This window comes from Martes martes (assembly GCF_963455335.1).
Source record: "Martes martes genome assembly, chromosome: 6".
Classification (NCBI taxonomy): Eukaryota; Metazoa; Chordata; class Mammalia; order Carnivora; family Mustelidae; genus Martes; species Martes martes.
Window position 1 is genome coordinate 127945142 of NC_137893.1, and position 18169 is coordinate 127963310.

At 42.6% G+C, this 18169-nt stretch overlaps 1 protein-coding gene across 3 annotated transcripts in view; it reads right to left on the bottom strand.

Moving 5' to 3' along the window:
• Nucleotides 1-18169, bottom strand: part of LYRM4 (LYR motif containing 4) — a 159785-nt gene that overhangs the window by 106536 nt on the left and 35080 nt on the right. For all 3 annotated transcript variants that reach the window (XM_080807002.1, XM_080807001.1, XM_080807003.1), the window contains exon 2: nt 12358-12478. In XM_080807002.1, coding sequence (XP_080663128.1) covers nt 12358-12478 — 121 coding nt within the window. The remainder of the gene's footprint in view (nt 1-12357; nt 12479-18169) is intronic.

Here is an 18169-nt window from a genome sequence, read left to right on the forward strand (position 1 = left end):
GTCCTATCAGAGCTGAGATTACAACTTCCACTCTTGCTATGGATCAATGTACTTTCTGCTCTAGAGTTCATGGTATCTACTTCCACTTTGGATGCTTCAGCAACAAAAATGGTTCTTCGAGGAATTCAAGAGTGAAAAGTTCAGTAGGCTACATGGGAGAAGGATAATAGGGGTTCCCAAATGAAAACCCAACCAAAACTTTCTATAAATAGCATTACTGTTGCCTTCCTCACGAACTCTTCTGAACACGCAAGTATGAAAAAGAACTATTACTGGGGTGCCTGGGTGGCTCAGTGGGTTAAGGCCTCTGCCTTCGGCTCAGGTCATGATCCCAGGGTCCTGGGATAGAGCCCTGCGTCGGGCTCTCTGCTCAGCGGGGAGCCTGCTTCCTCCCCTCTCTGCCTGCTTCTCTGTCTACTTGTGATCTCTGTCAAATAAATAAATAAAATCTTAAAAAAAAAAAAGAACTATTACTGTATATGAAAAATGCAGAAAGAAAATGGAATCTTGTTTTGTACATGTCGATCTTGGAGGGGTCATGCAAATTTAAGGCACAATTGCTGACAGGCATTTCTTCTATAGGAATGCCATCAGTATTGCCCCAGACTCGAGGATTTACTAGAATTTCTAGAAAATGCAGGGAGGGAGGAAATTAGCTCAAATTCTTCTATGAAGTTTTTTTTTTATAGCTGCAGAGAAACTATATATTGAACAGACGGAAAAAAAATGAATGTCATACATTGGCCAAGCTATAAAAGTAATCAACCCTTCTCATTTGACAGGGGTTTGGGGAATCTTTCATTCATACTGAAAGAATTCAGATATCCAAAAGATGCAGGGTTCACTCAGGGAGCAATTCCGGTCACTGTATATAAATTCATGTTGATTTCCTGAGGATTTTTATTGAAGTCCAAGACAGAGTGCTTAAATCTCCTTTGCTTCTGACTGCTTTATTAGTTTTTAAATATGAAGATTGATCTTCTGATCTAATCTTAGTTGATCTATATAGGCATGCGGGAAAGTATTGCTGGGGTACCCTTTTAGAGTCCATATATTTCTGTTCTATTAAATGAACAAATAGGTGTGAACTAGAATGAAGACGAAAGGTTTGTCTCCTGAGAGTCAAAATGAGAAAGACCATCTACAAGGTCCTGATGGGCTTCAAAATTCCAATCCCAACTCTGCTTCCAAAGAGCTTATAAAGTCAACTCATAATTAGATTGCATAGACTAGGTGCTTGATAAATATCTAGGGAAAGAAACTGTGGGCATGGAATTACAGAATATATAGTGTCATTCGATTTATCTAACAGATCATGTTTCATGCAGCTGAGAAGCCAGCCAGGGAACGGGGAGAAGTCAAATCAAGAAACTAGCATTAACATGAAGGTGGGGCTCGAGGAGACCACCTTAATCTTTTTCTTGCCTATCTAGTTAATGTATTATTGCTCTTGAATTGCTACTTAATTTTCTTTGAAAGAAAATGTCTTGCTCAGAGATGTGCTGTAGTACTAGTAACACATCTTCTATCAGAAAGGAAGGCTAATAGCAGAGGTTCTAGCAACATTAATAAAATAATTCAATTTTCTGACTTTTCTTGTAGCAGAAAGGTTTGACCAAGAGAAAGTCCTGAAATTTATGATGGTATAAATACATAGCTGGCTTACAACTTTACTTATCTATAGCCCAAACTCTGTTGAGTTAAGATCTTAGTAAAAATTGGTCAAGGAAAGCTGAGCACAGAGTAGTTTATTTAAAAAAAAAAATGTATTAGGCAGGTTTCTGCAAATAAAGAAGGGGACAGATATTTATGTGAAATGTTAAACCATGGGATTTTAGAACTGGAAGAAGCTTTAGAAAAATCATCATATAATCCTTTGATTTTACAGATAAGAAACTGAAGGTTCACAGATACAAATCCACTTGTTCAAGCTTCAAATGACTTAAGTTCCCCATGCTTAAATACCAATGTCTAAAGCACTTAATTTTATCTTTCCTGAGTAAGGAAAAAATTGATGACCAGCTATAATTCTTTTTTTGTGGGGGAGGGGCAGATTTTTTTATTGTGGAGAAAAGTCCCTTAAAATTAACCATTTTAACCATTTTTAACCCGGTTTCCTCCAGCGCCTGGCAACCACCACCTACAATCTGTCCTTCCGTGACCCACTTCCTTCACCCACTTCCTTCACTTGTGTAATGTCCTGCAGGTTCATCCATGCTGCAGCATGTGTCAGAAATTGCTGCTTTTTTAAAAGCTGACTAATATTCCATTGTAAGTATACACAGCATTTTGTTTATCTGTTGACCCACTGGTGGGAATCTGTGTTGCTTCCACCCTTTAGCTATTATGAATAGTGTATATAATTCTTTTCATGTATTTTGCTTTCTCACTTTCTCTCTCTTTTTTAAAGATTTTATTTATTTATTTGAGAGAGAAAGCATGAGCACGAGCAAGGGGGAGGGGCAGAGGAAGAGGGGGAAGCAGACTCCCCGCTGAGCAGGGAGCCCAGTCTAAGACTTGATTCCAAAACCCTGGGATCATGACCTGAGCTGAAGGCAGATGCTTAACCAACTGAGCCACCCAGGGGGTCCTCTTTTCATATATTTTCACTGTCCCTAATGTAGGAGTTGACTTTTCTTTATTCCATCAAAACAACTGTCATGTAAATCTTAGAGATTCCCCTAAACTATCAAAATGGTACTTATGCCAAAGGTATACACAAAGAGAGATAGACAGTGTGCTGTTACTTTTCTTCCAAAGGATCTAAAACCATCCTCCCTTTTCACAGGCTTCTTTAAAGGATGAGAACCGTGGGTAAGATATGACTTTTAATTCAAGTTTTTTTTTTAAATATTAAGATCCCATTTAATATATTTTTTAAGATTTTATTTATTTATTTGAGAGAGAGAGAGAGAGAGAGAGCCCGATGCGGGACTCAATCCCAGGACTCCAGGATCATGACCTGAGCTGCTGGCAGTTGCTTAACAAATTGAGCCACCCAGGTGCCCTTTAATTCAAGTTTTACCCACTATTTAGGGCACTGGAATGGATGTTGCAGTGACTGACAGTGAGAGAAGACAGACATTGTTCACGAGCTTCTCATTTCACAACCAGCACTCTAAAAAAGTTATTGGTGGTCATTTCTCTTGATTGGCCATTGAAAGACTAAACCATAAAATAGCAAACAAAAGTTAAAAAAAAAAAAGTTTCAGAGACTCTCATCTATCACCATCCAAAATGCCAATAAACTGGGCAATTACTTTGCTTTTAGTGACCTACAAATAAAGTAATTAAGTGTAAGCCAAGAAACACTGAAAATGTTCACACATACACACAGTCAGGTTAACTAAAATAAGGGCTACCTGGAACATCAACCTCTTTGCTACTATTTTTTTTTTAAGATTTTATTTATTTATAAGAGAGCAAGAGAGTGAGAGAGAGTGCACAAGCAGGGGGAGAGGCAGGCTCTCCGCTGAGCAAGGAACTCCACATGGCACTCGATCTCGGGACTCTGGGATCATGAGCTGAGCCACAGGCAGATGCCCAACTGACTGAGTCGCCCCAGCATCCCTTCTACTATTTTTAACAGCTGCATGGAGTCTGCTCCGAATGGCTTGATACTTATGTTTGAGGTGCAACAGCCATCTTCCCTAATTCCTCTTGTCCATCCTGATGGGCAGTTTAAAAACTCGCCCCTTTGTGATGTTCTCATCAAGCCCACAATTTTAGCTGAAAGCAGTAGCCAACAATTTCAAGAGAAGTTTTTATTTATTTATTTTTAAAGATTTTATTTATTTACTTGACAGAGAGAGAGAGAGCACAAGTAGGCAGAATGGCAGGCAGAGGGAGAGGGAGAACCAGGCTCTGTGCTGAGCAGGGAGCCCAATGTGGGGCTCGATCCCAGGATCCTGGGATCATGACCTGAGCTGAAGGCAGCCGCTTAACTGACTGAGCCACCCGGGCACCCCTAGAGAAGTTTTTATTTTTGTTCTGACACATTACCAAGTTAGAGAGAGAAACATATCCAGGTATTTTTTTTTTTTTCCCCCTGCCAGGTGCTAGGAAGGATTATATAGTCCAAGTTCAGCTGGTACTTTGCCTGGCAGAGTCAAGCTGCGCTCAAGAACAAAACTATCCCAACCATCTTTGTATAAAAGCAAATGGGAAGCTGTTTCCTTTGCCTGGCTATGCATCACCACCTAAAAATGGAATTGAACATAAATACATCTTTGGTTGGGTTATCTTCAGCTGTGCCAAATCAGATTTCCATTTCTTTGGCAACAGAAATTGGAAAGAATTACTCCAGTTCTGTATATCTTGTGTGAAAGCTCACATCAGCCATGTCATTATAGAGACTAGAAATGAAGGGTATTGGAAACTATGATCATTCCAGAAAACTATTAAAGGAAAACTTACTGCAGCTTCTGAGAGTAAAATTCCTTCAGGTATCCTTGATGTGCCCTTTAAGGAAAATGAGGCCGGCAATCCCATGCCATGCAGTGACTTACACACATCTATAGTGTTTTGATGCTGCCCTTTATCTGCAAATGAATGAGAAGCACGCTTGGATCTGTCCTGTGACAAAAAAGCTGCCCATGAAGAGTCTAATTTTAGATGGGCTTTTTACGGAAATTCTCAATGACTGTTCTGATGTGTATGAGGTCACATTCCAAGAAGATGGTTCTTGGTGTCCAATGAGACAGAAGAAAGAAGCTATGAAAGTACTCAGCAATCACGTACAAAAACAAACATTTCAATGTTTGTTTGTCTTCATAAGCCTTCTTCAGCGACTGTAGCCAATGAGGCAAGAAGGAAGTGGATGTTACTGACCTAACACCAGACCACTCTTCCCACGATGAGGAAGATCCTCTCTTTTGGGTGGATGCCCAGCGTGACTGCGATCGATCCCGCTGTTCTTCACCTTCGCTGACAGACTGTTCAGTACCATCCCGCCACAGGCCAACATAAAGCTCGTCATCAGCTCTGCAAGGTTTGGATTTTCCTCCTCTTATCCCACTTGACGCCTAGTACTGTCCTCTTATGGTTTTGGGTAGTCTCACCTCACCCCTAACAGCAAGAGTATGTCTGTCACCGCCACCAGCCCCAAAAGCGGTCTCCACGTGAGTTCATCCAGCAGCAGGGTGACACAGGGGTCACCAGCTGTGGAAGCATCAGTCCTGACGTTATCCCCTCATCAGATGAAAGGAGGACTCACCTGACCGTAGGACTCATTCATTGAAGCTGTTCTTTCTTGGGTCTCTCTCTCTGTGGAAGCTGTTTTTTTTTTTTTTTTTTTAAACAACTACTTTGATATTTACTGAAACACCAAATGGATTCTTTTGCTTTTCAAGAGATGAATACAGATGACCGCACCAAGAACCAAATGACATGCAAGGATTTTTCTTATTCGTGCTGTACTCTGAACACCAAATACAGTCAGCCATAACTGTGTCTTCTTGAGAGATGGATTTCAATCTCCTATGTTACTAAACGGATTCTACAAATCAGTTTGAAACTTTTTTGTTATAATAAACAGCAATAAAGTTACAAAAATATTCAGGTAAAGACTTTTTTTCTAATTAAAGAAAGACGTAATCATTGATTCTAAAATGACAGCAACTTTTGTTTAATGTGATTTGGAGAAAATATACGCAAAGAATTTGTTCACCAAAAACAAAACAAAACAAAACAGAAAACCCCTATCTCCCTCCACACCCCAGCCAAAAAACCAAAAAACCGAAACAGAACAAAACAACAACACAAAACACACCAAAAACACCCTGCACTGGCTTTAAGAACGACCTATGTGGTATAAAACTGTTATCACTGAAAAGCTCCAAAACCTTGCTGTTACCCAGCATGCACAATCCCATACTACAGCATCAGGTATCGTCGCCCAAATACTGAAGTTGCACACGAACCTCCTTTTGTGGGATGCCTTCCTTACTTTAGTAAATTTAGTGCTAAATCGCTAGCCTACTTAAGCTGGTGGTTGGGAACCTTTCTTTTTTTTTTAATTAATTAATTTATTTTTATTTATTTGCTTGACAGACAGAGATCACAAGTAGGCAGAGAGGCAGACAGAGAGAGAGAGAGAAGGAAACAGGCTCCCTGCTGAGCAGAGAGCCCGATATGGGGCTTGATCTCAGGACCCTGGGATCATGACTGGAGCCAAAGGCAGAGGCTTTAACACACTGAGCCACCCAGGCGCCCCGGTTGGGAATCTTTCAACAGAGAATAGTTGTTCCTCTCCTAGAGATTATGATTTTTTTTTTTTAAGATTTTATTTATTTATTTGACAGACAGAGATCACAAGCCACAAGCAGGCAGAGAGGCAGACAGAGAGAGAGGAAAGGAAGCAGGCTCTCTGCTGGGCAGAGAGCCCGATGTGGGGCTCGATCTCAGGACCCTGGGATCATGACCTGAGCCGAAGGCAGAGGCTTTAACCCGAGCCACCCAGGTGCCCCGAGATTATGATTTTACTCAGTTAACTGTGTAAGGAAAGGGTCTATAACACACGCGCATGCACTTGTGTACACACACACACACACACACACACACACACACACACCCCTTCTGTTACCCGGAGTGCTTCTTCCTGAGAACCCAGGATGGCAGCACGGGCTTCATAGGACGTACTCTGATGAACACAGAGAGCAACACACAGCTGGAAATAAACCCAACCTCTGCAGAGATACGTGTTTTCACTGGGTTTCTAGATAAAGCTGCTGCACATTTAGGCTGTAGCTGAGTATTCCTAAGGTCACAATCTTAATTGGCATATTCAGGGAAATTCTGTCAAAGTACAGAAAGACGGGTCTGGCAAGGCACACCCACTGTAGCCAGAGCTTCCCACCCTCCACTGCAGCCAGAGCTTCCCACCCTCCACTGCTTCTTCTATATCTTTTCTCACAGACATGTGGCTGGTTAGCTAGGCAGGTAACAAAGGTGACCCCTCTATGTCAAAACGCTTGGAAAATACTTCTGCTTTGAAGAACACAAAATCTCTGTGACCTACACAGGGAGAGAAGGCCCGTGGGTGATGGCAATGGTCTTTAGAGGTCACCTTGAGTTGCAAGAGTACAGAACATAGAAGTAGTGACACCAAATAAGGCAGGGTCTGGTTGTTTAAAATCCACAGTGGCATGACAAACTCTAATGAGTGGGGGGTGATTACTGAGAGCTATTCTAATTTGTGCCTTATAAAGAGACATCAAAAGGAATACCTTTAGAACAGCAAAATGGAAGAAAGAACCAAGATGAAAGCACGCTTGACCTTCTTGCTTTTCTTTCTGATATGAAAGACCCAAGGGCCTTGTTTACTGTCTGAGGTAGAAAGTACTTAGGTACTTCTTTGCTGCCCAGACTGTGTGAGAACTATTAGCTCAACCCTATACACAACCCAACTTCTGTGCACCCTTTCTGGCACCAACTGGCACATACACAAAAGGCCTCTCCAACTTTTTTTTTTAAAGATTTTATTTATTTATTTGAGAGACAGAGACAGCACAAGCTGGTGGAGAGGCAGAGAAAGAGGGAGAAGCAGACTCCCCGCTGAGCAGGGAGGCCAGTGCAGGGCTCGATCCCAGGACCCTGGGATCATGACCTGAGCCAAAAGCAGATGCTTACCAGACTAGGCCACCCAGGCGACCCAGGCCTCTCCAACTTTTTGAGGCCTCTTGGAAAGCAGAGAGTAAGTTAGGTTTAGTGGGGACTGGTCCAGAACTTGCTTTCAGCAGAAAGGAAATACTCATACAAGCTGTCAGGGTCAATCTATCTTTTTTTTTTTTTTTTTTTTTTTAAGAATTTTATTTATTTATTTGACAGAGATCACAAGTAGGCAGAGAGGCAGGCAGAGACAGAGGGGGAAGCAGGATCCCTGCCGAGCAGAGAGCCCGATGTGGGGCTTGATTCCAGGACCCTGAGATCATAACCTGAGCCGAAAGCAGAAGCCTAACCCACTGAGCCACCCAGGCGCCCAGGGTCAATCAATCTTTACAGAACCATTTTATATGGACATAATAGGAATTTAAAGAAAGGGGGAAGGATGCCCCTGCTAGTTATAGGATATGAGAGGATATTTGTCGCTGGAAAGAAGTTAGAGACTGACAGACTAAGAATGTCAAAGAAAGAACAAGTGTATGACAGGCTTCTACTGAGTGGGCCATAATTATAGAGAGTGAGCAAGTGAGAACAAGTGAGCAAAAGGACATTATGACTTGCTCATAATGGAGGAAAAATGATCTGCCATCCTACTTCTTGAAATCAGAGTAATCCTTAGGAGGGTGTGAAAGGAGAATGGGAAATACTAACGCTAAGCAGAACCCTATTTGGGGTTGCCACAATGAAGCTGACATCTCTCAGCGCCATAGTAAGGGCATGAAGGAAGAATGGACTCTGAGGAGAGGCTGTGCTGGGTTGATGTGGTCCTGACCTATCTTGGGTGCAAAATGGGGGAATGACTTAAGAATATCTTTATCCTTCCATTTCTACTGACTCAGGAGCGCAGGTCCTTGAACTTGAGTTTGCTCTAAGCTCTGGTCTGGCCATGTGGCCATGGGCAAGGATCCAGCTTACACCTTGGTTTCTCTACCTCGAAAAACCAGAAGAAAATCTTTGCTCAGAGACTTCTTTAAAAACTCACATTCTTAACCATGTGCAGTTGTATTATTAGCAGCACACCTGATGGAAGGGACTGAAGACATGTCCATAGAGAGCCAGATCCACTTTCAAGACAGCCTAGACAGCAGGGAAGAGGTAAACACTGTCGGAAGAGGACAAGTCGGGTGGAGGGTTCCACTTTGAGCACTGCCTTTACAGATGTGCATATCCAACAGGTACAAAGATGTCCAGGGGCTTTGTCATCCATGCAAAAGTGATGCTGAGATTGATGTGCATCTGGGTGGATGGCCTTTGCGTCCAAGTATGCAAGAGGAAGAGGGATCTGATAAGAAGGATATTACAGCTCATGCCGGTTATGTCTCATTAGATTAGAGGCTAAGGGCCCCCTCAGGTTTCCACTTTCTCCTCATGATTCATTCTCTTTGAGGAGAGGTTCTGGGTAGCCAGCAAGATACCATGATTTGGTGGCTCAGACCCCCTGCCTGAGATGTATGATCTCAGGGGCCAAATATATCTTCACATATTCCTTTGGCCCACAGAGGATTATGAAGAGCCCACCATAGGTGGGGCTTTTCTAGATAATCCTGATGACAATAACAGCAAGTATTTACTATGTGCCAGCATCCTTCTAGGGCTTCACAGGTGTTAATTTACTTGTTGCTCATCATAACCCATGAGGTTGGGCCTAGTCTCATTTGCATTTTATATTAGGCACTGAGAGGTTAAATATCTGGCTCAAGGTCGCAAGTTAGTGGCCTGAGTCAGGATGTGAACACAGGCAGGCTGGCCCCAGAGCCCATGCTCTGGCCAGTCAGGCACTGGTGACCATGACAGGGGAGATCCCTATCCTCACAGAGGAAGAGAAAACAGACAAGGCAATAAGTGATGTTATTTTCAGGACTGATAAATGCTGTAAAGAAAATCAAAGCAGGCTGTGGGACAGAGTGACAAAAGGAAGGCTATTTTTAGACAGTGTGGTCAAGACAGCCCTCTGCGAGAAGGTGAAATCAGAATAAAAGTCTGAGGGAAACAGGGCATTAAGCAACAGAAGGTCTGGGGAGAGAGTACTCCAAGCAGAGGGGACCAAGCCTCCACGATGGGAACAAGCTGGGGGTGTTTCAGGGACATTAGGAAGGCATCCCAAAGTGTGAGGGAGACAAGCAATGGAGAGCCTTTGAGAGCTTCTTAAGGATTTCAGATTTTATTGCCATCATGCTATGAAGCCTCTGGAGGGTTCCGAGCAGGAGCATAATCTGCTCTAATTTCCCTTTTAAGAAAAGAACACTCTGGCAGTATGTGGAGAATAGATCATGCAGGCATGGGAAATCAGGGAGGCACGTCAGAAGGCTATGAGGGGGGCGCCTGGGTGGCTAGTTGTTAAGCCTCTGCCTTCAGTTCAGGTCATGATCCCAGGGTCCTGGGATTGAGCCCCGCATCGGGCTCCCTGCTCAGTGGAAACCTGCTTCTCCCTCTCCCACTCCCCCTGTTTGTATTCCCTCTCCTGATGTCTCTCTGTCTCTGTCAAATAAATAAATAAAATCTTTAAATAATAATAATAATAAAAGTAAGTACCTCAAATTTAAAAAAAAAAAAAAAAGAAAAAAAAAAGAAGGCGGCAGCGGCTATGAGAGCTTCCAGGGTGAAGAAAATAGACACTACTTTATTTCAGGCCTTTAGGCTACAGTCAGCTCATACCAGCCTAGAGCAGGGCAGCTGGAGGAGTCACTAACATCTCATAAGCTAACCACAGGAAGTGTTACGCCTGGTTAAATGTTACACCTGGATTCAGGAAGTCTTAGGAAGAAAGGGAAGCGAGCAGGAACTTCCCAGTTGTTGACCTGTAATTGGCTAACAAGTTCTCTAATGGAATAGGAATGCTTTCACTTGTCAAAACCTTTCTGAGCAGAGTTTTCAGGGCCCAAATAATCATCTGCTGCTCTCCTGGCAAAGTGCCCTGAGCCCGAAAGTAGGCAACCTGTCCCCAACCGGCAAGGAAGGTGCCCTTGCCAGGCTGTCCTGAGGAGGGCACCCTGGCTCCCACAGGTCCAGAGGTTGCAGCATTTTGAGCTGGTTTTAAATGTGGGTTCACTGGGGATGTCTGACAGTGGAGAATCTTTGTGTTCTTGAGAGGGCGGTTTTAGCATTTCAAACTGGGAGGGGACACAGACAATTACATAACAGAAGAAATGGCGGCACAAAGTACTTACATGCACCTTTCTAAGCAGTTTCTATTCTGCAACTCTATGCTAAAGGATAAAGCCAGTCTGTTTGGGAGATGCTTGCCAGGGTCTATATCAGAAAGTGCCAAAGAACTGAATCTGAGTTTATGTGAAATGAGGACTCAGGCTGCTTGTTTTTTCCAAGTTCCAGTGCTAAAGCATCCCATAAAATTCAACCAGTGATGCCTGCAAAATGCCTTCATCCTACAGTTTTCAAAATGAAAACTCATTTACCTGCCAGTATCAAAGTATATGCAAATACGCAGATCGGTTTCTTTTTCTGACTATCCTATTATCTTTCCATGGCTTTCACTGAAGATCATTTCCTAGGTTTGTCTGCATGTGGCAAAATTATTCTGTGGCTAGAAAACTGGAGAACTCAAGGACGGTTATCAGAATCTGAAAAGTCATTCTAGAAGGGATTGTTTCATTACCTTGCAAGACTTTTGAATTTGACATAAAGAGAAAACTACAGTAGTTAATATTGCTTCTTTTTTGGAATCACCTAGAGTCAAGCATGAGGAAGGGTTAGGGATGTATATGTATGTATATCTACACATATATATGTCACATAGTATGATATGATTTGCTGTCAGCCGAGCTGGTATCTCCTGATGATCCTAAACAAGCCCTTTCCAAAACTCGAGGCAGAACTGAGGGAAATGGTAAGGGATTTTCCTTCCACACTTTATAAACAACTTTACTGCAAGTAAGAGAGGTAAGAAACAGAAATAGAGCTTATGGTATGACTGTTGTTAAATCAAAGAAAAATAGTGAAAAGGATGATTTTTTTTAGAGGACAAGAAAACCAACTGAGAGCAGACTACTCGGCCTCTGACTCTCTAATTAATTTTGCAGAAAGAGGGACATATCACACTACCCAGGAGACCATGCTGCTGCAGATGTTCTGGTCCACTTCCGGAGGAAGAGTAAAGCAAGCAGAAATCAAGGTGATCCCTGGCACTTCTACAAGAGGAGAAAAAAACACCTTCCAGGGTCTGTTACAGGGTCAGTAGCTAAGCAGCTGTGCTCTACCCCATCTGCACCTGCAGATACACCTTCCATGTGACAACAAAATTCAGGTTCCTCACCAACGATGGCGTCTCCAAGGAAAGGGCAACAGCACCCTGAATTATGATTTTAAAAATACTAGGAAAGGTAGAATATATTTATGTTCTCTGACATATGTCAATGCATAAATGTGCAAATATATCTCACAAAGGGACGTTTTTAAAAAAGTGTCATGTTTAAAGGTCAGCCTTTAGTGAACGATGAGGATGCAGCCCCCAGGAAGGATGCATTCCCGAGATTCTGGAAAGCTGATATTTTCCTTCATGCTCTCCCTGAGTTCAGCAATATGATAGGTCATCTTTCTGTGTCTATATGAGTAAGAGGAACAGTTTCATGACCCCGTGGTGTAAATCATAAACACCAAAAGCAGTGATGGCCAATTAAGGGGGATATGTCAAAGTTTACAGCTCTTAATGAAAGACAGTACATCATCGAACCATCTTACCTGTCGACGAATTATTCCAAGGTCTCTTTTGGCTTTATTCACTAGGGCTTGAATTTCTACAGGATCCTTTACATTCTTATTTTCTCTGAAGGCATCTCTTATCCTCCTGACAGCATAAGTTCTAAATGAATTCAGGAGAAAAAAAGAAAAAGTGTCAGCAGTCTGAAGCTATGCTTTTAAATGAAATCAAAAGCCTTTCCTTACGAATTAACTGTCTGTATTCCCCTGTGGATAATCCACTTAGATCTTGGCTCTTGGGACAGGCCCATCTATTACTATTCTGGGATGACTAAGCAAACAGATTAGGGGAATAAATCTAGCACAAACAATTCACATATACATGGCAAACTGCTACTGAATTGCTCCTCAGACTCCCGGTTCTTCAGTTGTTCACGTCTGAGTTCTCTCCATTAATGTGGCTAATTGAACTTTTAATGTACAGGGACAAAGCAAGAATTAAAAGAGGTGAAACGATGTGCCACATATTCATGCACCAAGACGGTGATCTATGCCTGACTCGGGTCAGCACCCCAATATTCTCCCATCTTTTAGCTGTTTATTCCTCTTTTGGAATATAATACCTAAGGGTCCTACTATAGTCGAGAGTGGAGATCATAGCAAAATGCTTTCCTCCATCTTTTTTTTTTTTAGATTTATTTATGAGAGAGAGAAAGAAAGCGAGAGAGTGAGAGCACAGGTAGGGGGAGGGTCAACAGGAGAGACTCTTCAAGCAGACTCCCCATGAGTGGGGAGCCAGACGTGGGACTCAATCCCACAACCCATGAGATCATGCCCTGTGCTGAAACCAAGAGTCGGATGCTTAACTGACTGAGCCACCCAGGCACCCCTGCTTTCCTCCATCTCTACAGTGCATACATATGCACATACGACCCCTCCCCACCAAATAAATTGCATGCAGCAAAGGACAGCAGTTCAAGAGGACGGCTTTCAAATCAGACAAGCTCAGCTTTGCTCCAGGCTCCCACTGATTGTGTGAACTTGGGCAAGATTCTTAACATAAGCCCATGTTTCCTCATCTGTCAGATGGGCATAATACTACCTACCTCTGAGGGTTACTGGAAGGATTCAGCTTTTTTTTTTTTTTTTTAAAGATTTTATTTATTTATTTGAGAGAGAATGAAAGTGAGAGAGATCACAGAGAAGGAGAAGTAGACTCGCTGCTGAGTGGAGAGCCTGATGTGGGGCTTGATCCCAGGACACTGGGATCGTGACCTGAGCTGAAGGCAGTTGCTTAACAGACTAAGCCACCCAGGCACCCCGAGCAGTCAGCTTTATCACATAACCCAATCAATGAAAGCTCTTCCTAATACCTTAATGAACTAGTACTCCTTTCTCTGCACTTCACAGAGTCAACTTCATCCTTCATCCTCAGGGTCATACTATGGTGTGTGGACAGACAGCAGGATGGTTTGGATAATCAAGAGTCCTTAACCTGATGTGCCCCCTACATAGTCATGGCTTTGCCCCATGCCCTCCGCATGTACACAAGACTAAAGACAAGAGAAGAAGGAGGAATCCAAGTCAGTCACAGCAAACACCATTTTCTCCAGTCCTTTTATGATCTCAGATGGCTCTGCTTTTAACTTTAAACATCAGTTAAAGAATCCACGTGAAACTGTTAATAGCATTTACACACAGAGGCAAAGAGATGAGAAAGGGGAATATACCTTCTTGGGGAGCTGGGAGCGTATTTGGGGAGATGGATACAATTTACTGGGAAAACTTGTTTTAGAGAAGACTACTTTCATTCTAGATCAACTTTCCTAAAGTAAAAAGAAATTTTAAAATAAAAATCCAAATGGTGGGTCTCTTTGTGTTAAAAAGCAAAAGTAAAATGAAATCTTGTGCCATTAAGAATCATGATGGAGAAAGGCAGACACTTTTAGGTCATAAGCCCCTGGAGAGTTGTTCATATGAAGCCTCGGTGAGCCAATGGGAGTATTTGCAGAGGTGCTCCTGGGTACTCAGGATCAACCTTGGGGCAACCATGACTGGAAATGGAATCCTAAACTAGCAGACGCTATGTAACAGGGGCTCCTTCATTATGAAGGCTTGGCAAGGATTTTTACTAGTAGACTCTATCAGATATTCTCCTGGATAGCTGCTAATCTAACAAGATTTTAGCCAGGAAAGCTAAAAGCAATTTCTAGGCTTCTTTCTTGCACAGCGTGATGGTTATTAACATAACACAATATCGCTGTCCTTCCTCACACCCAACCATTCCTCAAAACAGTCTCCTTGTCGGTGGTGATGGGAGCAGAGCGGACACCACAATTTAATTCTAACATTTTGTTCATATGTAGGACTGGTTTTGGAACAGGAATTTACCCCAGGAGTCATCCGTTGTTTTAGTTCTTCACTCAGGACGCTGCATGGGCTTTTTGGAAAAATGAAATGGTCAACAGAAGTCGTTACTAAATTCATTTTTCTAGAAGCCAGTGACTAGCCCAGAATAGCTAGCAAAAAAAGGAGTACAGCTTAGAACATGAAGTCTGAAGTTCCTCTAGAGTTAGAAAATACCTTATGGCACTCAATGATTTCTATCAGCTGAGCTCAAGGTCCAGCCTTTTACCTAGTCAGCTGTGTATTCTTGTTGTCTCCCCAGATCTCCAAAGTCCACAAAGTTCTAGGGGAACAAAGTTCTAGGTGTTTGAATTAAATGTGTCTAAAGTAATCAAAAGTTGCCTTTTGATGACTGCACCTCTAACATGAATGATGTGATGATGGCTCTCTCTTCTCTTTCTTGTTCCTCCTCCTCCTCCACCGTCTAAAACATAGAGTTTTTCTTCACCCCAGGAAGTCACTGCACTGGCTCAGAACCATACAAGTAATTACTACTGCAAGGACAGTTTTTCAGTTGTAAGAATTATTTTTTTTCTGAATAGATTTTTAAATTGGGGAGGGGTAGGGGCAGAGGAAGACAGCAAGGGAATCTTAAGCAGGCTCCAAGCCCAGCACACAGCCTGTCGCGGAGCTTGATCTCACCACTCTGAGATCATGACCTGAGCCGAAATGAAGAGCTGGATGCTTAATGGACTGAGACACCCAGATGCCCCAGTTGTAGGGATTCTTTCAAGTGATCATAACTTTGTGAAGGTAATCACAAATCTGCCCGAATCCTCGAATTTCATAGGAGAGGGAGATCCACCAATGTTTCGGTTCTGCCCCCGCCTGGTTTTTACCCTTCACGTTTTTATCCTTTGCGCTTTTCCCACCACTACAAGGGAAACCGTTTATCCTTGAACACATTCTGGCTATTGGTCTCTTGACCGTATCACCGAGCAAGAACATTCCAAAGGAAAATGTGCAGCTGCCGCATGATGCCTGCTTCAGGATGGTCCTAGGAGGAGTCAGATGCTGTTTGAAATAAGGCATGAAAAATTTACAAATAAAAGGCAACACAACAGCCAGAGCTCCCAACTCTGAGAAAGCGACCCCATCCACAGAAACAGTAAGGCTATGCTGCTCATACAGTCCCTCTCCCTCCACCCTCCTGAAGCCCTGCAGAGTTTCTTCATGCTCCTTCGTGCAGATTTCCATTTGGCTTTTCTTCTCTACCCCAGCCTTTGCCCTCTGGTCCACTGTGAGACCGTGTGGACACAGGCCCTACTGACTATCCTTTCACCGCTGCAAGGATCAAACTCCTGTATGGGATTCTCCCACCCATTGTAATTTCCCAGCTGCAAAATAAACTGCAGACAGTAATGGAAGCTCTGTAGTGCCCGAAGTCTTGCTTTACGCCCTCCCTGCTTCCAACACAGGCCCTAATAATCACAGTACTTGGAGGCTCACGTTGGCTGCAGCATCAAAAACGTGAGTTTGGGAAACAAGCTGATAGAATAATTGCATCATCCTTCATCACCGCCCCACCCCACAATCTGGTTTCTCTGCTTACCCATCCTATAAAAAGCACTGGGGCTTTTTCCTTCCTTTCCCAACCCCAAGTCAAGTATCTCGAAAACAAAACAATGTGACCCTTTCTTTAGCCTCTCTGGGGCCAACTCCTTCAATGGCTTGGTAGGACATGTGTTCCATCAACTTGCTTTAACTCAAATAGGCCTTGTCTCTGAAGATAGTGCTTCCTTTATAGCCTCTATGAGAAAGCTGCTTAATTTAGCCATGTCCCCAGATTCCAAGGGACTGAGAGGAGAGTGCCAGTGTGTTCTGCAACCCTAGTGCTGCTTACGGATCGTGGGTTCACCATTACACATCTTTGAGGCCACACTACCTAATGAAACCATGTTGTATGTCCCCATGACACTGATGGCTGCTGACTTCTTGATGTCAAGTCTCAAGATTCATCAAGGCTTAGTATCCAAACAGCACTCAGTGCATACACAGGCCACTTAAAAATTTAAACTTAAACTTTAAAAATTATAATTTTTAATAAAAATAAGATCCTTTAAAATAAATAATTTTTATAATGAGATAGATGTCAGTGCTTGCCATTTTTTACTGAGTTATCTCTGTTTGCTTTACTGATGGAGAGTTCTACAGCAAGCTGGTGTCTCGTCTTACTCTCTTGATCTATTGGTTATTTCTTCTTAGGCTACTCTGTGAGTTCATCTTATTCTGCTGCCTCTTCTATGCTGTACTCTCTAGGGCTCCCTATTGGACCTCTTTTCTTTTAAATAAAATCTCCTCCATTAACTGAATCTGTGCCCAAGATTTACTATCATATATATGCCACTGGCTACCAAGTCTCTCCAGTCCATGCCTGTTTTCTGAGTCCCAAATCCATACAACCCAATTAATTGCCTTTTGGACTTGCTAACACAATACACCCACTACACCTCCTACAGCTTCTTGTACTGAACACTTTCAAACTGAAGTCACCATTCTCTTTCCTCCCTGGCCCCAGTGCCCAAATTTTCCTTTGCAGGCAGGTGCATTTTCATACAGCTAACTATTTAAGTCAGCCATTTGGGGATTCATCCTAAATTTCCTCCTTTTCCTTAACTCCTTATATTCAATCAAGCACAATATTTCATTGTTTCAACCTTTTATATCTCTTCCGAATCACCTTCCACTCCTTCAAACCTTCAGTCCAAATCTTGGTTCAGGTTCTTATCTCTCACACTAGTGCAACAGCCTTGGGATTATGGCTTGTGTGATGTACAATAAAATGGATACTAACGACAAGAGAGAGAAAGCTCAAGGACCATTTGAAGGTCATGAGTACTCTGGGTGGATAACAGGGTGAGGGGACTTCACCCTGTGGAAGGAAAGCTTCCTTCCTATGAACGTAAGTTCTCACTAGAACATAAGCCCCACACAATAGGGACTTTTCTCCTTCCTGTTTACCACTGGATCTAAAGGGCCTGGCTCGGAAACTGCACTCAGTAAATACTTAGGGAATATATCAGAGGCAATATTAAAAAGATCTTTAGGAAAAACGCCAATCATCAATAAGGAAAACACAACAAAGAATATGAAACTGGAAAGGAAATGGAATGAAAAGGGTTTGCAACACCAAGATTGAAATAACCTCTGAGAGGCAGTGGTTACAAAATGTGTACTGAGAATTCACTGAAGAAATATGTACTGAATTCCTATTATACAAGCATGATACTAGGGCTACAGTGGACAGCAACAGGGTTTTGGACTCAGGAACTAGACAGGAAATCTACAGAGATGAAAGAGGCGGCAGAAGTCATTTAAAGTGAACATAGAAGGGCTAAGGAGAGTTTGGGGGAGGCAATGGAACAATTCTTAGCTTGACTGGGGTGGCGTTTTCGCAACATCTACATTGTCAAGACACTGAAATTGTACACTTAAAACAGATGAATTT